Source organism: Scyliorhinus torazame, chromosome 7, assembly GCF_047496885.1.
Source record: "Scyliorhinus torazame isolate Kashiwa2021f chromosome 7, sScyTor2.1, whole genome shotgun sequence".
Classification (NCBI taxonomy): Eukaryota; Metazoa; Chordata; class Chondrichthyes; order Carcharhiniformes; family Scyliorhinidae; genus Scyliorhinus; species Scyliorhinus torazame.
In genome coordinates this window covers 117311352-117336329 of record NC_092713.1, presented here as the reverse complement: position 1 = coordinate 117336329, position 24978 = coordinate 117311352, and the positions used below count along the sequence as shown (strand labels likewise).

At 47.5% G+C, this 24978-nt stretch overlaps 1 protein-coding gene across 4 annotated transcripts in view; it reads right to left on the bottom strand.

Moving 5' to 3' along the window:
• acot11a (acyl-CoA thioesterase 11a) overlaps positions 1-24978 on the bottom strand; it is a 180501-nt gene that overhangs the window by 80103 nt on the left and 75420 nt on the right. For all 4 annotated transcript variants that reach the window (XM_072511357.1, XM_072511355.1, XM_072511358.1 and 1 more), the window contains 3 exons: positions 22532-22592; positions 18059-18160; positions 4451-4586 (listed from right to left, as the gene is read on the bottom strand). In XM_072511357.1, coding sequence (XP_072367458.1) covers positions 4451-4586; positions 18059-18160; positions 22532-22592 — 299 coding nt within the window. The remainder of the gene's footprint in view (positions 1-4450; positions 4587-18058; positions 18161-22531; positions 22593-24978) is intronic.

Here is a 24978-nt window from a genome sequence, read left to right as displayed (position 1 = left end):
TAGTCTACCATGAGGGACCTTGTCAAAGGCCTTACTGAAGTCCATATAGACAACATCCACTGCCCTACCTGCATCAATCACCTTTGTGACCTCTTCGAAAAACTCTATCAAGTTAGTGAGACACGACCTCCCCTTCACAAAACCGTGCTGCCTCTCGCTAATACATCCATTTGCTCCCAAATGGGAGTAGATCCTGTCTCGAAGAATTCTCTCCAGTAATTTACCTACCACTGACATAAGGCTCACCGTCCTGTAGTTCCCTGGATTATCCTTGCTACCCTTATTAAACAAAGGAACAACATTGGCTATTCTCCAGTCCTCCGGGACATCACCTGAAGACAGTGAGGATCCAAAGATTTCTGTCAAGGCCTCAGCAATTTCCTCTCTAGCCTCCTTCAGTATTCTGAGGTAGATCCCATCAGGCCCTGGGGATTTATCTACCTTAATACTTTTTCAAGATGCCCAACACCTCGTCTTTTTGGATATCAATGTGACCCAGGCTAACTACACACTCTTCTCCAGACTCAACATCCACCAATTCCTTCTCTTTGGTGAATACTGATGCAAAGTATTCATTTAGTACCTCGCCCATTTCCTCTGGCTCCACAGATTCCCTTGCCTGTCCTTCAGTGGGCCAACCTTTTCCCTGGCTATCCTCTTGCTTTTTATGTACGTGTAAAAAGCCTTGGGATTTTCCTTTACCCTATTTGCCAATGACTTTTCGTGACCCCTTTTAGCCCTCCTGACTCCTTGCTCAATTTCCTTCCTACTTTCCTTATATTCCACACAGGCTTTGTCTGTTCCCAGCCTTCTAGCCCTGACAAATGCCTCCTTTTTCTTTTTGACGAGGCCTACAATATCTCTCGTTATCCACGGTTCGCGAAATTTGCCGTATTTATCCTTCTTCCACACAGGAATATGCCGGTCCTGAATTCCTTTCAACTGACATTTGAAAGCCTCCCACATGTCAGATGTTGATTCACTCTCAAACATCTGCCCCCAATCTAGGTTCTTCAGTTCCCGCCTAATATTGTTATAATTAGCCTTCCCCCAATTTAGCACATTCACCCTAGGACCACTCTTATCCTTGTCCACCAGCACTTTAAAACTTACTGAATTGTGGTCACTGTTCCCGAAATGCTCCCCTACTAAAACTTCTACCACCTGGCCGGGCTCATGCCCCGATACCAGGTCCAGTACAGCCCCTTCCCTAGTTGGACTATCTACATATTGTTTTAAGAAGGTCTCCTGGATGCTCCTGACAAACCCTGCCCCGTCCAAGCCCCTAGGACTAAGTGAGTCCCAATCAATATTGGGGAAGTTGAAGTCACCCATCACAACAACCCTGTTGCTTTTATTCCTTTCCAAAATCTGTCTACCTATCTGCTCCTCTATCTCCCGCTGGCTGTTGGGAGGCCTGTAGTAAATCCCCAACAGTGTGACTGCACCCTTCTTATTCCTGATCTCTACCCATATAGCCTCGCTGCCCTCTGAGGTGTCCTCCCGTAGTACAGCTGTGATATTCTCCTTAATCAGTAGCGCAACTCCCCCACCCCTTTTACATCCCCCTCTATCCCGCCTGAAATATCTAAATCCTGGAACGTTTAGCTGCCAATCCTGTCCTTCCCTCAACCAGGTCTCTGTAATGGCAACAACATCATAGTTCCAAGTATTAATCCAAGCTCCAAGTTCATCTGCCTTACCAGTTATACTTCTTGCATTAAAACATATGCGCCTCAGGCCACCAGACCCGCTGTTTTCAGCAACATCTCCCTGTCTGCTCTTCCTCAGAGCCACACTGTCCCTATTCCCTAGCTCTCCCTCAATGTTTTCACCTTCTGACCTATTGCTCTGGTACCCACCCCCCTGCCATACTAGTTTAAACCCTCCAGTGTGACACTAGCAAACCTCACGGCCAGGATATTTATGCCTCTCCAGTTTAGATGCAACCCGTCCTTCTTATACAGGTCACACCTGTCCCGGAAGAGCTCCCAGTGGTCCAGATAATGGAAACCCTCCCTCCTATACCAGCTGTTTAGCTGCTCTACCTTCCTATTTCTAGCCTCACTGGCACGTGGCATAGGGAGTAATCCAGAGATTACAATCCTAGAAGTCCTGTCTTTTAACTTTCTGCCTAGCTCCCTGAACTCCTGCTGCAGGACTTCATGCCCCTTCCTGCCTATGTCGTTAGTACCAATATGTACAACGACCTCTGCCTGTTTGCCCTCCCCCTTCAGGATGCCCTCTACCCGTTCGGAGACATCCTGGACCCTGGCACCAGGGAGGCAACATACCATCCTGGAGTCTCTTTCACGTCCACAGAAGCACCTATCTGTGCCCCTGACTATAGAGTCCCCTATGACTATTGCTCTTCTGCGCTTTGACCCTCCCTGCTGAACATCAGAGCCAGCCGTGGTGCCACTGCTTTGGCTGCTGCTGTTTTCCCCGATAGGCTATTCCCCCCAACAGTATCCAAAGCGGTATACCTGTTAGAGAGGGGGACAATAACATGAGATTCCTGCACCGACTGCCTGCTCCTTCTGGTGGTCACCCATCTCTCTGCCTGCACCTTGGGTGTGACCACGTCTCTATAACTCCTATCTATGACGCTTTCCGCCACCTGCATGCTCCTAAGTGCATCCAATTGCTGCTCCAATTGAACCACGCAGTCTGTGAGGAGCTGCCATTGGTTACACTTGCCGCAGATGTTGTTGACCGGAACGCTGGAAGCGTCACAGATCTGCCACGTCTCACAGTTGGAGCACTGCACCCCGCTGAGTGACATTTAAGCACTAATTAATTAATTTAAAATAAACACTTGAATTATTGTTAGATTGAGTTACAATTAACTATATGGCCCTGACGCTAGATGATTTTTACTGAGGGAGAGAGAGAAAGTGTGTTTGTGCGGGGCGGTGAGCGAGAGAGAAAAAAAAAAGGTGATCAAAAATATGAATTTCAATTCAAAATTCCACATGCCACTTCAGCTGACAGTTTAGTATTATTTGCTGCAAAAAAACTGACGCTTGGAGACAACCCGAAAACAACTCCGACAAGTGTTGACAACAAAAATCTATTCTATCAGATGTCACTTAGCCATCTGGAGAGAGAAGTGAGCGAGAAAGAAAAGAGAGATACAAAGTGTAAGCTCTTTCAATGAGGTTATGAGTACTTTCTCATTTATGAAAGTTGTTTGTGACGTGGCTACATCCAACAGGAAACCATATTTAACCGCATTCTCTGCTGACCGGTTTCTGTCTCAAATTGAATCTGGATCGTGTCTGAAAATCTTGACTCTGTTGGGCTGCAAACCCATATTCTCCAGTTAGCTCAAAGCACCTCTCCAAAGTGGTCAATCTCCATCATTGAGCTTGCATTGTCAGACTATTTGGCTGTGGAGGGCATCACAGCTGACTGAAGCAGTTTGATCAACCAAAGCTGAATGACAAATTATTACGCAAATGGTGATCTACATTCCATTTGTATTATTACACATGATACTCCAGCCATCTTTAATCACGATTGCTTTCAGATACTAATCTAAAAGTTGCATCATAGGTTAGCAAGGTCATGAAAAAACCCCAAATAAACCCTAGACTTCACTTCCAGAAGGACGGAATTGAAAAGTAGGAAAGTTATGGTAAACCTTGATTAGACCACACTGAAACTTCTGCATGCAGTTCTAGTCGCTTAATTAGAGAAAGGATATAGAGGCATTGGAGAGGGTGCAGAAAGGATTTACAAGGAAGATGTCTGAAATGTGTGGAGATATAATATATACAGAAAGAATTGACAGGCTGAGTCTCTTCTCTCTTGAGAAAAGGTGGCTGAGGGCTGACCGAACAGAGGTGTTTATAATTCTGAAAGGTTTTGGTAGAGTGGGGCACAGAGAGAATGAGCGGGATTTTCTGGTCGTTCACACTGATGGGGTCTGCCGACGGTGCACCCCCACCGTAGGTTTTGGGGCAGTGAGGGGTGCGTTCAATGGGAAATGCCATCGTCAATGGCGGGACCAGAAGGTCGCTGCCGGCTCAGGCGAGCTGCCCTCCGCCACTGCAAAATCCCTTCCAATTTTTCCTCTTGAGGGAAAGAGCTTAACTGGAGACCATCTAAAAAGATGGTCGCTCAAAAATCCAATGGGAATTTCAGAAGCAACACCTTTACCCAAAGACTGGCGAGAACGTGGAACTTGCTACAACAAGAAGCGATTGAAGTGAAAATATAGATGTATTTAAGGGGAAAGCTGGACATTTGAAGGAGATGGGAATGGATGGTTACAACAGTAGATTTAGACGATAAAAGATGGGAGGATGCTAAAGTGGAACATAAACACTGGCACGGACTGGTTGAGTCATAGTTCTTGTGTAATGCTTCAGAGATCATGCAAATAGAACATTTTTGAATAATCTGGGGGGCGGGGGTAGAGGCAAGGAGAACACAAAATGGCTACCATTTTGAATTGTGCTGGAGGAGACCAGAGCTTTGATGGTTTCCAGGTGGCGTAACCTCATCCGGCGCCGCTCAGCAGCAATGCTGTGTTCCATCTGTTCTTCAGAGGTTCCGGGAACCATAGGCTTCAGTTGCACCTGGCAAGAGATGAATACTTACATCAAGTCAAACGTTGAATAAAATACACTCTTTTAAAAATTCTTTCACAGGATGTGGGCTTGCTGGTTAGGCCAGCTTTTATTGCACATCCTTAATTGCCCTTGAGAAGGATTATTATTGGAACCACATTCATCCAGGCTAGTGGGGAGTATTCCATCACACTCCTGACATGTACTTTGTGGGTGGTGGACAGGCTTTGGGGGTCAGGAGGCGAGTTACTTGCTGCAGAATTCCCAGCCTCTGACCTGTTCTTGTAGCCACAGGGTGGAATTTTACAGCCCCACCTGTCGGTGGGAATTTCATGTCTCACCGAAGTTAATAGACTTTTGAATGGCTCACTGCATTTCTCAGCCCCACCGCGACGTGACCATAAACTTCTGCCCAGGGTATTTATGTGGCTATTTCAGTTCAGTATCTGGTCAATGGTAACCCCCAGGGTGTTGACTGTGGGGGATTCAGCAATGGACGTCAAGGGGAGATTGTTGCATTCTCGCTTGTTGGAGATGGTCATTGCCTGCCACTTGTGTGACACTAAAGCTACTCAGGACAAATGACGCAATACATTATCGGGTTTGTTTACCAAACGTCACAAAAGTGGCCACGGCAGGTTCCCTCACTTGATCATTACCCAGTGATCCAGCTGGAAGTCCATGTTAGGACGTTGGTGAAAATGAGATGAAGTTTGAGTTTATGAATCCTAATGTCAAATAGTTCAACGACATGGTCATGAATGAAGAATGGCCAGCTAAACATGATACGGGTGGGGTGGGCGGTGGTGTACTGGTATTGTTGCAGGACTAGTAATCCAGAGACCCAGGGTAATAATTTGGGGACCTGGGTTCGAATCCCACCACGCAGGCGTGGAATTTAAACTCAATAAAATATCTGGAATTAAAAGCCTAATGATGACCATGAAACCATTTTTATACAGTGAATGGTAGAACCCTCAAGAGTATTGAAAGTCAAAGAGATCTAGGAGTACAGGTCCACAGGTCATTGAAAGGGGCAACACAGGTGGAGAAGGTAGTCAAGAAGGCATACGGCATGCTTGCCTTCATTGGCCGGGGCATTGAGTATAAGAATTGGCAAGTCATGTTGCAGCTGTATAGAACCTTAGTTAGGCCACACTTGGAGTATAGTGTTCAATTCTGGTCGCCACACTACCAGAAGGATGTGGAGGCTTTAGAGAGGGTGCAGAAGAGATTTACCAGAATGTTGCCTGGTATGGAGGGCATAAGCTACGAGGAGCGATTGAATAAACTCGGTTTGTTTTCACTGGAACGAAGGAGGTTGAGGGGCGACCTGATAGAGGTATACAAAATTATGAGGGGCATAGACAGAGTGGATAGTCAGAGGCTTTTCCCCAGGGTAGAGGGGTCAATTACTAGGGGGCATAGGTTTAAGGTGAGAGGGGCAAGGTTTAGAGTAGATGTACGAGGCAAGTTTTTTACTCAGAGGGTAGTGGGTACCTGGAACTCGCTACCGGAGGAGGTAGTGGAAGCAGGGACGATAGGGACATTTAAGGGGCATCTTGACAAATATATGAATAGGATGGGAATAGAAGGATACGGACCCAGGAAGTGAAGAAGATTGTAGTTTAGTCGGGCAGTATGGTCGGCACGGGCTTGGAGGGCCGAAGGGCCTGTTCCTGTGCTGTACATTTCTTTGTTCTTTGTTCTTTGGGTGCTGCCTGTGGCTATTGAACAATAAAATAAGATTCAGACTCAACGGGAAAACAGTGACAGGGTGAGAAAGCTGTGATGATTACAAGAAAGAATACTTGGTTCTGCAAGACAGAGAAAGAAATAAAAATAATGATATAAAATAAGCAAAATATTACTGCCAACAAAAGGAACACAACTACTCAATGTGTAATGGCCAGGAGATCCAATGTGAGCCTGTCACTCACACCACCACATTACTGCTTTCAGCCATGCTGCTGTGGGAAATGCTGAGCACAGAGGAGAAACATTACTGGTGGTATGGCATTTTTACATCATTGGGAAACAGGAATGATGACATGGGTCTCCCAAGGTTGTGAGATATCAAGCTTTAGAACGCACATTATCCCAGCGATTGTTTTCTCTTTGTATGATAAATCTATCCTAAGGAATGATGTGGAGATGCCGGCGTTGGACTGGGGTGAGCACAGTAAGAAGTCTTACAACACCAGGTTAAAGTCCAACAGGTTTGTTTCGATGTCACTAGCTTTCGGAGCGCTGCTCCTTCCTCAAGTGAATGCAGAGGTATGTTCCAGAAACATATATATATATATAGACAGATTCAAAGATGCCAGACAATGCTTGGAATGCGAGCATTAGCAGGTGATTAAATCTTTACAGATCCAGAGATGGGGTAACCCAAGGTTAAAGAGGTGTGAATTGTATCAAGCCAGGACAGTTGGTAGGACTTTGCAGGCCAGATGGTGGGGGATGAATGTAATGCGTCATGACAGTTCCAACGCGCCACAGCAAAAAACCGCACCGACCTCCTCAGAAGACAAACATGGGATACCCTTTGTCATCCAGTACTTTCCCGGAGCGGAGAAACTACAACATCTTCTTCACAGCCTTCAACACGTCATCGATGAAGATGAACATTTTGCCAAGGTCATCCCCACACCCCCACTACTTGCCTTCAAACAACCGCGCAAGCTCAAACAAGCCATTGTTTGCAGCAAACTACCCAGTCTTCAGAACAGTAACCACAACACCACACAACCCTGCCATGGCGATCTCTGCAAGACGTGCCAATCATCGACATGGATACCACCATTACACGTGAGAACACCACCCACCAGGTACGCGGTACATACTCGTGCGACTTGACCAACGTTGTCTACCTCATACGCTGCAGGAAAGGATGTCCCGAAGCGTGGTACATTGGCGAGACCATGCAGACGCTGCGACAACGAATGAACGGACATTGCGCGATAATCACCAGGCAGGAATGTTCCCTTCCAGTCGGGGAACACTTCAGCAGTCAAGGACATTCAGCCTCTGATCTACGGGTAAGCGTTCTCCAAGGCGGCCTTCAGGACGCGCGACAACGCAGAATCGCCGAGCAGAAGCTTATAGCCAAATTCCGCACACATGAGTGCGGCCTCAACCGGGACCTGGGATTCATGTCGCATTACATTCATCCCCCACCATCTGGCCTGCGAAATCCTACCAACTGTCCTGGCTTGACACAATTTACACCTCTTTAACCTGGGGTTACCCCATCTCTGGATCTGTAAAAATTTAATCACCTGCTAATGCTCGTATTCCAAGCATTGTCTGGCATCTTTGAATCTGTCTATATATATGTTTCTGGAACATACCTCTTCATTCACCTGAGGAAGGAGCAGCGCTCCGAAAGCTAGTGTCATCGAAAACAAACCTGTTGGACTTTAACCTGGTGTTGTAAGACTTCTTACTATCCTAAGGAAAGCAGAGGACAAACACATGAAGTAGAATCAATGCCTTCTGGAAAGTATGCCAGATGTTTGCAGTTGAATTTTTTAAATTAAAATCATACCGCCATACCAAAGCCATACTGTCTGCATACTGACTGAGGGGCAAGTATTGGGTGCACTGATACATCAACCAGACTAGCAAATGGCTTTACCATAGTTGCCACACTGGCAGCAATCTCCTGGCCGTTATCAAAACAGACACTGCAGAGTCACTGTTGATCAAGGTGCACTAGTTGCTTGCAAAGTTTTCTAAACAATCAACTATTTTCAAAGTAACAGTGATTGAAAAAATATTATGAAACACTGCCAGAATTCAACTTGTTTAAATCAGATCATGTCTCATTTGATATATGATATATGAAGTTGCATCTGGGTTACTCGTTTCCAGATCTTGTTACACCTTCATCCAAATTCAGGAGTTGAGGTAGGACTGATTATCCTTGACATCAAGGTAGCATTTGACTGAGTGCGGCATCAAGGAGCCCCAGCAAAATTCAAATCAATGGGATTCAGGGGGAAATCTCTGCTGGGTGGAGTCACTCCTGGCACAAAGGAAGAAGGCTGTGGTTGTTGGAGGACAATCATCTCAGTGCTCAGATATTGCTGCAGGCGTTCCTGAGGTAGTGTCCTAGGCCCAACCATCTTCAGCACTTCACCAATGACTCACCCTCCATCATAAGATCAGAAGTGGCGAAGTTCGCTTAAGACTGCAGTGTTCAGTACCGTTGGCTGCTTCTCAGATACTGATGGGAGTCCATACCCACATACAGCAAGATCTGGGCACATTCAGGCTTGGCCTGGTAAATGGCAAGTAACGTTTGTGCCACACCGATGCCAGGCCACGACCATCTCCAACAAGAGCATCAGTATGTTTCAAAGCAATGATGGAGGACACATTGTTAGATCTGGTTCTGGGGAATGAGGTGGGTCAAGCAGATTAACGGTCAGTAGGGGAACACTTATGGGGCAGTGATCTTAGTAACAAAATATTTAGGTTACTATGGAAAAGGACAAGGAACAATCCAGAGTAGAAATAATTAATTATTGGAGGGTCAATTTAAATCGGGTGAGAACAGATCTAGCCCAGGGAAATTGGAATCAAAGATTGGCAAGCAAAACTGTAACACAACAATCTGCTGCCTTTAAAGAGAAGAGTTTGTGTACAGTCGTGGTGCATTCCCAGGACAGGGGGGAAAACAAACAGAGCTCACAGGATGACAAAAAAGATAAAGAGTGTGACACCCCGGGGCATGTTAGGAAACTGAGAGATGTAGTGGGCAATTTCGAGGTTTGAACTGGTGGAGCCAGAAAGATTTGGAAAGCCACCGGGAGTGGTCATGAAAAGCCACTACAGAGACAGGCTTTCGAAAAGGAGTCTGAAGGAGCTGCACTAACAACAGGAATATATTCTGTAAATGTAAATATTATTTTCCCTGCCTGCCTAAGTGGAGTTGAGAGCTGTATGTATATTTAATGGGAAATCATGCGTTAGTGTTAAGAGATACCTGGAAGCTGTTCTTGTTAAGTTTGAAGTTTAAAAGTTTATATATCGTTTTTCTTTTGTTGTAATAAAGTTTTGTTTGTAAATTTAATTATATTTTAAAATTTTTACAATTAAGGGGCAATTTAGCATGGTTAATTCACCTACACTGCACATCTTTGGGTTGTGGGGGTGAAACCCATGCAGACAAGGGGAGAATGTGCAAACTCCACACAGTGATCCGGGGCCAGGATTAAACCCGGGTCCTCGGCGCCAAGAGGCAGCAGTGCGAACCACTGTGCTATCCTTTTTGTTTGTAAAACTAACCAAGCCCTATTTCTTATGCAATCACTCCTGGAGCGAATCAATCTTTCCGCAAAGTCTTTGAATTTTTTTTTAATGTAATAAGAATCTTTATTAGTGTCACAAGTAAGCTTACATTAAAACTTCAATGAAGTTACTGTGAAAATCCCCCATCGCCACACTCCGGCCCGTGCTCGGGAACACAGAGAGAATTCAGAATGTCCAATTCACCTAAAAAGTAAGTCTTTCAGGACTTGTGGAGGGAAACCAGAGCACCAGGAGGAAACCCACACAGACACGGGGAGAACGTGCAGGCGTCGCAAAGACAGTGACCCAAGATGGGAATCAAACCAGGTTCCCTGGTGCTGTGAAACAACAGTGTTGAAACATGGTACACTGTGTACCATGCCAAATGTTGCAATTCTGGTCCAGTATCTTAGCCACTGCTGGGATTGGTCTGGCATTCGTAACAAGAGCAAGATGAAGAAGTAGCAGGGATATGATAGAATCATAGAATCCCTAGTGCAGAAGGAGACCATTCAGCCTATTGAATCTGCACCGACCCTTCGAATGAGCACTTTACAAATGCCCACCTCTACCTAGCACCGTAATCCAATAATTTAACCTGCACATCCCTGGACATTAAGGGGCAACTTATCATGGCCAATCCACCTCATCCGCATATCTTTGGACTGTGAGAGGAAACCGGAGGAAACCCACACAGACCCAGGGAGAATGTACAAACTCCACATTCACCCAAGGCTGGAATTGAACTTGGGTCCCTGGCGCTATGAAGTAGCAGTGCTACATGAGAGGTTGATACTACAAGTGAAAATCAGACAGAATATAGAAAATTCAGAAGTTAAAAAATGTATATATGCAAAGAGTATGAGAAGAGACAGGCAGCTAACATAAAAAGGAATCCCAAAGTATTTTATAAGTATATGAATAGTAAAAGAGTGGTAAAATGAAAGATTGGGAACATTTAGGGATCAAAAAAGCAGACTTACACATGGGTCGAGAGGTAAATGAGTAGAATCATAGAATTTACAGTGCAGAAAGAGGCCATTCGGCCCATTGAGTCTGCACCGGTTCTTGGAAAGAGCACCCTACTTAAACTCACACCGCCACCCTATCCCTGTAACCCAGCAACTCCATCTAACCGAAGGGCAATTTATCCTGGCCAATCCACCTAACCTGCACATCTTTGGACTGTGGGAGGAAACCAGAGCACCCAGAGGAAACCCACTTTACATTTACCGAGGGAGAAGATGCTACCAAAGTTGCGGTGAATATGAAGGTAGTGAAGACACTTGATAAGCTAAAATTTGAAAAGGAGAAGGCACTAGAAAGGCTGACTGTAATTAAAGTTGTTAAGATTCTAGACAGAATCAGGCTGAGAATTATCCAAGGATACTGAGAGAAGGGAATTACAGATGCACTGGCCATAATGTTCCAGTCCTCCTTAGATACAGGGGTGGTGGCAGAGGGCTGCCGAATTTCAAATGTTATGTTTTCATTCAAAGATAGTGTGTAAGAATAAGACCAGCAACTACGCATGGATGATTTTAATCTGCAAAGTGATTGGGCAAATCAAATTAGCCACAATATTGTAGAGGAGGAATTCCTGGAGTGTATACGGGATGGTTATATGGACCAATACGTTGAGGAACTAACTAGAGAACAGGCCATCCTAGACTTGGTACTGTGTAATGGGAACAGAATCATTGGCAAGTTGTGCGAGACCCCTTGGGGATGAGCGACCATAATATGAGAGAATTTTTCATCAAGGTGGAGACTGAAGTAGTTGATTCTGGGACTAGGGTCCTGAATCTTAGTAAAAGAAACTATCGTGACATAAGGCATGATTTGGCTATAACTATTTGAGGAATGACAGTGGATAAGAAATGGTAAACATTCAAGGAGTGCATGGGGAACTGCAACAATTGTTTATTCCTGTCTGGAACAAAAGTAAAATGGGAAAGGTGGCCAATACATGGCTTACAAGGGAAATTGGAGATAGTATTTGATCCAAGGAAGAAGTATACAAATTAGCCAAGAAAAACAACAGGTCTGAGGATTGGGAGCAGCTTAGAATTCAGCACAGGACCAAGGTATTGGTTAAGAAGGGGAAAATAGAGTACGAATGTAAGCTTGCAGGGAACGTAAAAACCGACTGTAAAAGTTTCCATAGGCACGTAAAGAGAAAAGGTTTGGTGAAGACAAATGTAGATCCCTTACAGACAGAAACAGGGGAATGTATAATAGGGGACAAAGAAATGGCTGAGCAACTAAATACACACTTTGGTTCTGTCTTCACAAATGAGGACACAAATAAGATACCAGAAATACTGGGGAACGCAGCATTTAGTGAGAGGGAGGAACTGAAGGAGATTAATATTGGTAGAGAAATTGTATTAGGGGAAATTGATGGGATTGAAGGCTGATAAATCCCCAGGGCCTGATCATCTACATCCCAGAATACTTAAGGAAGTGATTCTAGAAATAGTGGATGCATTGGTGGTCATCTTTCAGGATTCTATAGACTCTGGCACAGTTACTGCAGATTGGAGGGCAGCTAATGTAACTCCACTATTTAAAAAGGGAGGCAGAGAGAAAACAGGGAATTATAGACCAGTAAGCCTGATGTCGGTAGTGGGGGAAATTCTAGAATCCATTATCAAAGATTTTATAGCAGAGCACTGAGAAAATTGTGGCAGGATCGGACAGTCAGCATGGATTCATGAAGGGGAAACCATGCTTGACAAATCCACTTGAGTTCTTCGAGGATGTAACTAGTACATGAGGGGAAGCCAGTGGATGTGGTTTATTTCGACTTTCAGAAGGCATTTGGCAACGTCCCGCATAAGAGATTAGCATGTAAAATTAATGCGCATGGGATTAGGTATAGTGTATTGAAATGGATAGAAAACTGGTTGACGGACAGGAAACAAAGAGTACGAATTAACGGGACTTCTTTAAATTGGCAGACAGTGACTAGTGGGGTACCACAGTCAGGGATTAGTGCTCGGACCCCAGCTATTCACAATATATATTAATGATTTAGATGAGGACACAAAATGTAATTTCTCCAAATGTGCAGATGACACCAAGTTGTGTGGGAGGGTGAGCTGTGAGGAGGATGCAGAGATCATTGAGGATCATTGAGCGTTGCGCTGGTCAAGAGACACAGCCTGAGTGAGTGAGACACAGACAGAGTGAGAATTTGAAACTTGGTAATTTGGTGCAGTGAGGTAATTCGGTGAAGAGTGGGAGAAGGTGCTTTTTCCCTACTGTTTTGTTCTCTCTCTTTCTTCTGGCCTGTAACTTTTAATCAGCAGGGAGAGAACCTGAGAACATCTGAGACCCTCAGAAGGTAAGTAAGTGATTTTTACTCCCTTTACTTTTATTACCTTTTCAAATTGTGTGTGGGGGGGTGGGGAAACTGAAGTGACATCACAGAAAAGCTGTGACCTAAGTGGCTGGTTGGGAATCTACACTAAATTTTTAAAAATTAAGCATTGGTAACTAATTAAACATAATTACTTAATTATAATTTAGACGGGTATCTAAGCCAGAGATCGGAGAGTACTATATTTAGCTTCACATTTATAGTAGAAATCTAGTGCTAGGAAACATATAGATAACAGTAACTTTTTTTTTCTTTAATTTTAACTTTTAACTTTAATTTACTAATTAATTGACGCAATGTCAGTTAGAGGGGTGCAGTGCTCTGACTGTGAGATGTGGCAGGCCAGCGTCCCGGAAGACTTCATCTGCAGAAAGTGCACCCAACTGGAGCTCCTCACAGACCTCATTGAAGCAACAATTGGATGCACTTAGGAGCATGCAGGTGGCGGAAAGCGTCACAGATAGCAGTCATATAAATGTGGTCAGACCCAAGGTGCAGGCAGAGAAATGGGTGACGACCAGAAAGGGCAGGCAGACAGTGCAGGAATCCCCTGTGGTTGTCCCCCTCTCGAACAGGTATACCGCTTTGGATACTGTCGGGGGGGATAGCCTATCAGGGGAAAACAGGAGCCAGAGCAGTGGCACCACGGCTGGCTCTGATGTTCAGAAGGGAGAGTCAAAGCGCAGAAGAGCAATAGTAATAGGGGACTCTATAGTCAGGGGCACAAATAGGCGCTTCTGTGGACGTGAAAGAGACTCCAGGATGGTATGTTGCCTCCCTGGTGCCAGGGTCCAGGATGTCTCAGAACGGGTAGAGGGCATCCTGAAGGGGGAGGGCAAACAGGCAGAGGTCGTTGTACATATTGGTACTAACGACATAGGCAGGAAGAAGCAGGAGATCCTGCAGCAGGAGTTCAGGGAGCTAGGCAGAAAGTTAAAAGACAGGACCTCTAGGATTGTAATCTCGGGATTACTCCCTGTGCCACATGCCAGTGAGGCTAGAAATAGGAAGATAGAGCAGCTAAACACGTGGCTAAACAGCTGGTGTAGAAGGGAGGGTTTCCGTTACTGGACCACTGGGAGCTCTTCCGGGGCAGGTGTGACCTATATAAGAAGGACGGGTTGCATCTAAACTGGAGAGGCATAAATATACTGGCCGCGAGGTATGCTAGTGTCACACGGGAGGGTTTAAACTAGTATGGCAGGGGGGTGGGCACGGGAGCAATAGGTCAGAAGGTGAGAGCATTGAGGGAGAACGAGGGAATAGGGACAGTGTGGCTCTGAGGCAGAGCAGACAGGGAGAAGTTGCTGAACACAGCGGGGCTGGTGGCCTGAAGTGCATATGTTTTAATGCAAGAAGTATTACGGGTAAGGCAGATGAACTTAGAGCTTGGATTAGTACTTGGAACTATGATCTTGTTGCCATTACAGAGACCTGGTTGAGGGAAGGGCAGGATTGGCAGCTAAACGTTCCAGGATTTAGATGTTTCAGGCGGGATAGAGGGACATGTAAAAGGGGTGGCGGAGTTGCGCTACTGGTTAGGGAGGATATCACAGCTCTACTACGAGAGGACACCTCAGAGGGCAGTGAGGCTATATGGGTAGAGCTCAGGAATAAGAAGGGGACAGTCACAATGTTGAAGGTTTACTACAGGCCTCTCAACAGCCAGCGGGAGATAGAGGAGCAGATAGGTAGACAGATTTTGGAAAAGAGTAAAAACAACAGGGTTATGGTGATGGGAGACTTCAACTTCCCCAATATTGACTGGGACTCACTTGGTGCCAGGGGCTTAACGGGGCAGAGTTTGTAAGGAGCATCCAGGAGGGCTTCTTAAAACGATATGTAGACAGTCCAACTAGGGAAGGGGCGGTACTAGACCTGGTATTGGGGAATGAGCCCGGCCAGGTGGTAGAAGTTTCAGTGGGGGAGCATTTCGGGAACAGTGACCACAATTCAGTAAGTTTTAAAGTGCTGGTGGACAAGGCTAAGAGTGGTCCTAGGGTGAATGTGCTAAATTGGGGGAAGGCTAATTATAACAATATTAGGCGGGAACTGAAGAACCTAGATTGGGGGCAGATGTTTGAGGGCAAATCAACATCTGACATGTGTCAGTTGAAAGGAATTCAGGACCGGCATGTTCCTGTGAGGAAGAAGGATAAGTACGGCAATTTTCAGGAACCTTGGATAACGAGAGATATTGTAGGCCTCGTCAAAAAGAAAAAGGAGGCATTTGTCAGGGCTAAAAGGCTGGGAACAGACGAAGCCTGTGTGGAATATAAGGAAAGTAGGAAGGAACTTAAGCAAGGAGTCAGGAGGGTTAGAAGGGGTCACGAAATGTCATTGGCAAATAGGGTTAAGGAAAATCCCAAGGCTTTTTACACGTACATAAAAAGCAAGAGGGTAGCCAGGGAAAGGGTTGGCCCACTGAAGGATAGGCAAGGGAATCTACGTGTGGAGCCAGAGGAAATGGGCGAGGTACTAAATGAATACTTTGCATCAGTATTCACCAAAGAGAAGGAATTGGTAGATGTTGAGTCTGGAGAAGGGTGTGTAGATAGCCTGGGCCACATTGAGATCCAAAAAGACGACGTGTTGAGCGTCTTAAAAAATATTAAGGTAGATAAGTCCCCAGGGCCTGATGGGATCTACCACAGAATATTGAAGGAGGCTGGAGAGGAAATTGCTGAGGCCTTGACAGAAATCTTTGGATCCTCACTGTCTTCAGGTGATGTCCCGGAGGACTGGAGAATAGCCAATGTTGTTCCTCTGTTTAAGAAGGGTAGCAAGGATAATCCAGGGAACTACAGGCCGGTGAGCTTTACTTAAGTGGTAGGTAAATTACTGGAGAGAATTCTTCGAGACAGGATCTATTCCCATTTGGAAGCAAATGGACGTATTAGTGAGAGGCAGCATGGTTTTGTGAAGGGGAGGTCGTGTCTCACTAACTTGATAGAGTTTTTCGAGGAGGTCACAAAGATGATTGATGCAGGTAGGGCAGTGGATGTTGTCTATATGGACTTCAGTAAGGCCTTTGACAAGGTCCCTCATGGTAGACTAGTACAAAAGGTGAAGTCACACGGGATCAGGGGTGAGCTGGCAAGGTGGATACAGAACTGGCTAGGTCATAGAAGGCAGAGAGTAGCAATAGAAGGATGCTTTTCAAATTGGAGGGCTGTGACCAGTGGTGTTCCGCAGGGATCAGTGCTGGGACCTTTGCTGTTTGTAGTATATATAAATGATTTGGAGGAAAATGTAACTGGTCTGATTAGTAAATTTGCAGACGACACAAAGGTTGGTGGAATTGCGGATAGCGATGAGGACTGTCAGAGGATACAGCAGGATTTAGATAGGTTGGAGACTTGGGCGGAGAGATGGCAGATGGAGTTTAATCCGGTCAAATGTGAGGTAATGCATTTTGGAAGGTCTAATGCAGGTAGGGAATATACAGTGAATGGTAGAACCCTCAAGAGTGTTGAAAGTCAAAGAGATCTAGGAGTACAGGTCCACAGGTCACTGAAAGGGGCAACACAGGTGGAGAAGGTAGTCAAGAAGGCATACGGCATGCTTGCCTTCATTGGCCGGGGCATTGAGTATAAGAATTGTCAAGTCATGTTGCAGCTGTATAGCACCTTAGTTAGGCCACACTTGGGAGTATATTGTTCAATTCTGGTCGCCACACTACCAGAACGATGTGGAGGCTTTAGAGAGGGGGCAGAAGAGATTTACCAGAATGTTGCCTGGTATGGAGGGCATTAGCTATGAGGAGCGGTTGAATAAACTCGGTTTGTTCTCACTGGAACGATGGAGGTTGAGGCGCGACCTGATAGAGGTCTACAAAATTATGAGGGGCATAGACAGAGTGGATAGTCAGAGGCTTTTCCCCAGGGTAGAGGGGTCAATTACTAGGGGGCATAGGTTTAAGGTGAGAGGGGCAAGGTTTAGAGTAGATGTACGAGGCAAGTCTTTTACACAGAGGGTAGTGGGTGCCTGGAACTCGCTACCGGAGGAGGTGGTGGAAGCAGGGACGATAGTGACATTTAAGGGGCATCTTGACAAATACATGAATAGGATGGGAATAGAGGGATACGGACCCAGGAAGTGTAGAAGATTGTAGTTTAGTCGGGCAGCATGATCGGCACGGGCCTGGAGGGCCAAATCCACGCAGACACAGGGAGAATGTGCAAAGTCCACATGGACAGTGACCCAGGGCCGGGATTCAAACCCAGATCCTCAGCGCCGGAGTCCCAGTGCTAACCACTGCGCTATGTGCCGCTCTAAAAAGGCAATTTTTAACCAAAACCCGCCCTTCGGTAGATTGATGAGATTGGGGCCCATCGAGATCACTGAAAGGTAGGGGTGTTCTACCCAATCCACTGGGTTTGCTGCCGGGTGAGTTGGGTTAAAATCACCCACAATTAATCAAATAAAATGCAATTATTCTTCAATAAGGTGAATGTATCTTCTGAACTAAAGCTTTGTTTCAGTCTGAAACAAAAGAACACGCCGTTTTTTATCTCAACACCCAAAGTGTTTGGGGGAGGGGGAGGAAAAAGAGTGTTACAGATTTTCCACTGTGTGAAAAAGTACTTCCTGGTTTCCCGCCTAAATTGCTCATTCAGTGCGCAGTAAAACATTGTTAAACTACCTTCGATATTCAACTATATTTCAATCTGATTAGTGTTTGCATTTAAAGGGCATTAAGTCGAAGGAACAATTTGACCAATTAAGATGACTTCAGAGTAGATATTTATTATACAGTCTGGGGATCTCAGTAACTGTTTTGAGCTCACACTTTTACCTTTCCAACTCCTTTTCCCTTTGCCACAAATGTAGCAAACGCATTGCACACTTTCCACTGCATTCCACTGGAGGGATCTTCACAAGTGATTGCAATTCCAACCTGAAAAGAGACACTTTGAAATAAACCAACAGAGAAAACATAATCCAACAACACAAACGCAACACAAGCTGAATCTCCAGTCATACGCTCTTCTCCACTGCCAGAAACACCCCTATCCCACCGCCCCCAATGTTCAAGGATAATGCTCGGACTGTTGTGGTACTAAGACTGGGGCACTGTTATTGGCTTCAATCCACCCGGACACTTGGCAGAGTCGCTGCTCTGGTTACTCATTTCAAACTGTGGATGGGGCTTGCAGGGGAAGGGCAGTATGGAGCTTGACTACAACACTGTCTGTGGACAAATAACCTGCTGGAAGTTGATACGAAATCTAAAACACTAGCAAGGTGTCAGAGAGCTGCAGGCCATGGTGCAACTGCAGCTCAACATCTTCAGGGAGGGGGGGCACAGAGAAAAAATGGAGCAGGAAGCAAACTTAAGGGCCGGATTCTCCGTTTCTGTGACTAAGTGTTGACGCCGAAGCAGAATTCGTGGAGATCCACGACAGCAGAACTGGCGCCGTACCTGGACCGATTCAATGACCGTGGAGAGGCTAGCACCGGTGCCACGTGGAACACAATCAATTCCAATGAGAAATGGTGCTGGATTCGCCGGTTCCGCGATTGGCACTCAGGAGGCTGGCAAGCTGCAGCCGCATATACTACACTTCACTCCCCACACACACAAACCCAGCCAATAAGATAACGCGTTTTGCTGACATCTTATTGGCTGGGATGGTGTGTGTGGGGAGTGAAGTGTGTATATGCGGTTGCAGCTTGTCAGCCTCCTGAGTGCCATTCGCGGAACCTTGCTAGTGTTTTAGATTTCGTATCAACGTTTCGCGGTCGCAGAGCTGGAGACACTCCTGGACGCCGTGAAGGAAAGGAGGATGATCCTGTACCCCGGCCTGGGAAGGAGGCTGCCAGCCGTTGCCATTCACCATGCCTGGGCGCAGGAGGCAGAGGTGGTCAGAGCCGTGGTCAACACAGTACGGACCGGCCAGCAGGGCTGAAAAAAACTGCGCGACCTCCTCAGGGCGGCTAGGGTGAGTAGGCAGTGCTGTGCTCCTGGCACCAACCCCCGTCCCACACACCCATAACCCTACCCCCCCCCCCCCGCCCCACCCACCCAAACCCCACCCTGCACCACATGCCGGCACTCATACCGGCCACCATGACCAGATGCCCTGGCCACTGGAACCACCAGCTACCCACCCCCTAGGCTGCATGCATCGGACTGTCTAACACTGTTGTTTTCTGTTCTCCCCCCCCCTCCCCCTTAGGAGAAGGCTGCCGGGAGAGCGGGTGAAGACAGGTGGGGGATCACCGGATTTGCGGCCCCTAACCATGACAGAGCAGAGCGGTTCTGGACGTGGTCGGCCCAGAGGAAAGGGAAGTCGCTGAGGTGGAGTTCGGCTGCTGCCGATTAAGTGAGACCCGGTTGCGGTTCCCCGTGACACGTTGAAATGTGTGTCGACCCCCCCCGTCTCTCACACCATCCCCCCACTACCCCCCACCCACACGCTTACCCCCACCATCCCCTTCGGCCTGCGGTTTAATCATGCATCTTGTCTTGTGTCTTGCAGGAGCTGCTGGTGATGGGGCGGGTCAATCTGGTGCACCCCCCCCGCCGCCAGTCAGTGCCACAGCCGGAGCCCCCCCATGAACAAAGGGAACAGCTCGGATGGCAGCCCTCTGCCCGAGACTCAGGATACCCAAGAGCTCGGGTTGGAGGATGACGCGGATTTCCCGTCCACTATTCCAGAGACGCTCACCTCGGTTGGGCACCTTAGTGAAGAGGCTCCTGGGACACTATCTGGTGCGCACCACACAGTTGATCCGGTACAGCAGGTGAAGGTAGGAACTCCCGAGGGGTTGGATGGTCGGAGGGCAGACCAACCCCAGGGACTAGCTGCTGTCCAGACAGGTTTTGTGCTTCTGGAATGAACATTCCCAACTACAGTGGAGATGCAGTCGCAGAGCCGGGGACTACATGAGGATTTGTCAGCGAACATCCAGTACCTGCAGGGGCAGGTGGAGGTGTCCAATTGTGTGCAGGAGCAGGAGGTGGTGCCGACCATGTGTACCACCCAGGCCAATGCCGCATGGGTGGCATCCACGGTGGAGGCATTGTGGGCGATGGTTTTGGCTATGGATCAGCATGTCCAATGCCTGGAGCACTCTGTGCAAGCACTGGCTGAGGCCCAGGACAGGGCTGCCACCTCACAGGCAGCCATGTGCCAGAGCCACCTGGACATTGCAGCGGCCCCTCTGGGCATGGCCAAGTCACAGCAGACCATGGCTGGAAACATTGGAGGCATTGCCCAGCTGCTGGCAGACGTGGCGCCAACACAGAGGGAGATGGCCTAGTCCCAGAGGGAGATGGCGCATTCACTGGTTGATGTGACACAAACCCAGAAGGTGGTGGGTGGCACAGTCAGTGAGCGATGTGCTGCAGTCCCAGACAGAGATGGTCCACTCCCTGTGCTCCATTATCACGAACGACCCTGGCCAAGACTAGAGCGTTCCTCCAGGACTGGCATTGCCAGATGGTGGGGGAGCCTCAGGGGATAGCTCCGTTCGTACTCCTGTCCCATGGAGTAGCATGGAGGCCATCGGGCACCCCGAGGGAGGAGGAGGTGATGGGGCCCATGCCGGTGACTCCCGCAGCGGAGGTGCCGGAACACCATAGCATCTTGGACTCATTTCCCCCCACTCGTCCTGTTCCTGGCACATTTGGTGGGCAGCAGGCAAAACGGGGCAGCACCACGCCACCCGGGACACCCGAGCAGCAGCCAGGTCCATCCAGGCCCGGTAGCCACAAAAGATGCCACCAACGTGGACCCAGGTTACATGGTGGGAATCACTGCAGGCTGCCTCCACTCAGTGAACCCCACTGCCCGGGCATCCTGGTGGGCTCGGTCCACATTGAAGTGGATGTATTGAGCCGCCGAGGCAAAAAGGGCCTCCGGGACGGTGCGGATGCATCTGAGCACCGAGGTCTGTGAGATCCCGGACAGGTCCCCACTCAGCACCTGGAAGGAGCCCGTTGGGTCACCTTGATGGCCACCGGGAGCGGGTGTCCTCTCCCATACCCCAGTGGTGCCAGGTGTGCCATGATCTGGCGGATATGTCACAGATACGTTGCACTGTCCCCCTGCTCAGCTGGAGTCTTCAACGGCATGCCCGGTCCAGCAGGGCCTTGAATGACAGGTGCTGCCAGTACATAGGAGGCCTTGTGTGGCGCCTGCCCCTCCCCGCCTGGAGGGCAGCCGGCTCTCCATCCTGGGCGGCTGGCACCTGTTCTTCTGGAGCACGCTCCGCTGCTGCAGCTTCCTCCTCCTTGAGCAGCTCCAGCTCTTATAGCCGCAGGGCATCCCCTGAGGCTGCGGAGACTAGCAGGATGGCCACCATTGCTGGTTGAATTCCAATATCCATTGTCTGCAGAGGATGAAAGGCAAGCATGTTAGCATAGGGCATACTCCCATGCCCCACCAGGTCTAACGAGCTACACAGTGTCCCCGGTTGGCACTGTGGGCTCTGTCCCCACATGCCCCCCCCATCCCCTCACCCCGGCATCATGGGGGCCTCTGGCCCTGGTGCCCATCCCTGATGCCAGGTGTCCCATTGGCTGGCACTGTCCTTGCCTTCAGTATGCTCCATGGCCCCCGCCTGGCACCCCCATAGGGGCTGTGGGCATTGACCCTGGGTGGGGTGCTGGCTGGCCGGGGGGGGGGGGGATGGGGATGCGGGGGACACCCATACGGTGTCACTCTGCAGAACCAGGGGCCAAGGTGCGTGGTCAGTTGGGTGCGCAGCAAGATGGTTGCCTTGCAGGCTGTGGTAATGGCAGTCTGTGATTGGACACTGCTACAGCCCTGCGGGGGTCATCCCGACCACTCGGCACATTCCCCCATCACCCCGGCCCACCTAAACCAGCCCTGCCAGTGACCGACCCGGCAGCCCAAAGTCACACCTCTCTGTGTCCTACCTCCGCTCTCTCCCCCTCATCAGCCACTACGGCGGTTTCACGAGTGAACCGTGCTGTTGAGAACACGGCCCATCAGAGTAGGTGAATCACGGAGGCCCGCTAATGACATGCAAACGGTATTTACTGTATGTGTACTCCAGGATGCATTGACGCCGCTGTCGATATGACGGAGAATTGCCATCAAATCGGTGCCTGCCGTGATTTTGGCAACGGAACCAATTCTCCGCCCACTCGCGCTTTGCGATTTCGCTGTCAGCTAATGGAGAACCCCTCCCAAGAACGAGGCAATTTTAAGCCATTACAGTACATTTGATATATTAGTGTGAAGATTTTTTAAGTTTATTGGTTTAATGAAACTCATTGTAGAGATATGGTTCTGACCTCCAAGCTTGTATTAAAGGCACGATTCACCTTTGCTTTGATGTTTACCACTTGCCCAATGCTGGAAGAAAATGAAAACAGCCAGAATTACTCAGAAAAAAAATCTCTTAAGATATTAACATTCCAGCAATTGCAATAAATTCCTGTTGTCAAATTTGCTTTCTGTAACATTCTTTGGACATTTCACACTGCAAGCCTTATTACTTTTAATAGGTAACTAGCATCCACATATATTGTTGTCAATGGGTTCTTAACTCTGGTTTCTATTGCTTTTCTACCTACCATTATCTTTATCTATGAATCATCCCCACGCCAGATGCCACTGTCATAGATTATCATAGAATTTACAGTGCTGAAGGAGGCCTTTTGGTCCATCGAGTCTGCACCGGCTCTTGGAAAGAGCACCCTACCCAAGGTCAACACCTCCACCCTATCCCCATAACCCAGTAACCCCACCCAACACTAAGGGCAATTTGGGACACTAAGGGCAATATAGCATGGCCAATCGACCTAACCTGCACATCTTTGGACTGTGGGAGGAAACCGGAGCACCCGGAGGAAACCCACGCACACACGGGGAAGATGTGCAGACTCCGCACAGACAGTAACCCAAGCCGGAATCGAACCTGGGACCCTGGAGCTGTGAAGCAATTGTGCTATGCACAATGCTACCGTGCTGCCACTATAGTGTGCATTTCCCTGACTTCTCATTTAATTTTCACCAATTTTCTCTTCTTTCAGCTGGGGAAATCTTATTTTTTCATTTCCAATATTCCTTTTCTAATCTGGCTATTCAACTATTAAGCCCAATTTTTAAAAATAAATTTAGAGTACCCAATTCATTTTTTTTTCCAATTTTAAATTTTTAAAAAATAAATCTAGATTACCCAATTATTTTTTCCAATTAAGGGGCAATTTAGTGTGGCCAATCCACCTACCCTGCACATTTTTGGGTTGTGGGGGTGAAACCCACGCAGACACGGGGAGAATGTGCAAACTCCACACGGACAGTGACCCAGAGCTGGGATCGAACCTGGGACCTCAGCACCGTGAGGCAGCTGTGCTAACCACTAGGCCACCGTGCTGCCCTTTTTTTTCCAATTAAGAGGCAATTCAGCGTGGCCAATCCACCTACCCTGCACACCTTGGGTTGTGGGGATGAGACCCACGCAGACACGGGGAGAATGTGCAAACTCCACATGGGCAGTGACCTGGAGCCGGGATTGAACCCAGGTCCTCAGCGTTGTAGGCAGCAGTGCTAACCACTGTGCCACCATGCCACCTCATTAAGCCCATTCCTGCTACCTCCACTGTCTTCAGGCCTACCAGTCATTCCCACTTTCAAATCTGCACAGTTTGCCAATCCATGGCCTCTTAATCCAATGTCCGCAAAATTGCAGATGTAAGTCGTGGCTCAGTAGTAGCATATTTGTCCGAGTTTGAAGGCACAATTTTCATGATGCTGTTTTGAAGAACAGGGGAGTTCTCTTAATAGTTTGGCCACTATTTATTGTTTAACCAATACCACTAAAACAGTCAATCTGATCATTGTGGTTTGTGGGACTTTCACATGTGTAAATCAACTGCTGTGTTTCCAACATTACAAAAGTAATTCATTTATTGTAAAAGCGCTTTTGCCATCTTGAGGTTGTGAAGTTGCGATCTATTTCTTTCTCTCTTTAGCCACAGTTTAGCTTTGAATTACTGAAGCCGCAGCTTCCCACCCCAACTTTATCACCTTAAATGTTGCTAGCTGCACTTTTGAAATCCTGGCATGTTGCCTCCTAATTCCCCCCAAATATTAAGCGGCAGGCAGCATTCCAGAAGTGAGGTTTGGCTAAAGCAACTGTAATTAATAAACAGGGTTGAGAGGCTGCGGGTTTGTTCATTGAAATTGAAGTACAACCAAAAGTCCAAAGAGCAGGGCTGAGAGGCTGATGATGTAAGTCAGAAGTTAAAGGTGGATAAGGCTTCAAGGGACAGCCTTAAGGCCGTCTTCAACCAATCCATCAATTTCCCAAAGCTATAGCTTTATCGTTACTTTCAAACCTGCTTCATGTACTTTAAATTAATAAAGATTGCTTTCACTAATATGGATAAAACGGCACTGCCACATCCATCCACCCACTATCACAAATTATTTTTGGCCTTTCAGAAAGAAAACATAAGAAACTTGTGATTCCCAATTAGACTGAGTGATAGCCTGTGTTTGTACTCAAACATTTACACCCTCAAAAGGTGATACTCATACTCTGGTAGTATTGTGCCCAGCTCAACCAACCAACCAGTCCGGCTCCATTTCTATCAATGCCTTCATGGTTTTACTTCACCTCCACAGCCCTGGTCCTGCGTCTCCCTGCCTCCATGCCTAGGTACTCTCTTCTCTGATAAAATGCCTACCAATCTCACACTAACCTACCCTGCTCTTAGTGGTGTCTATACCCAAC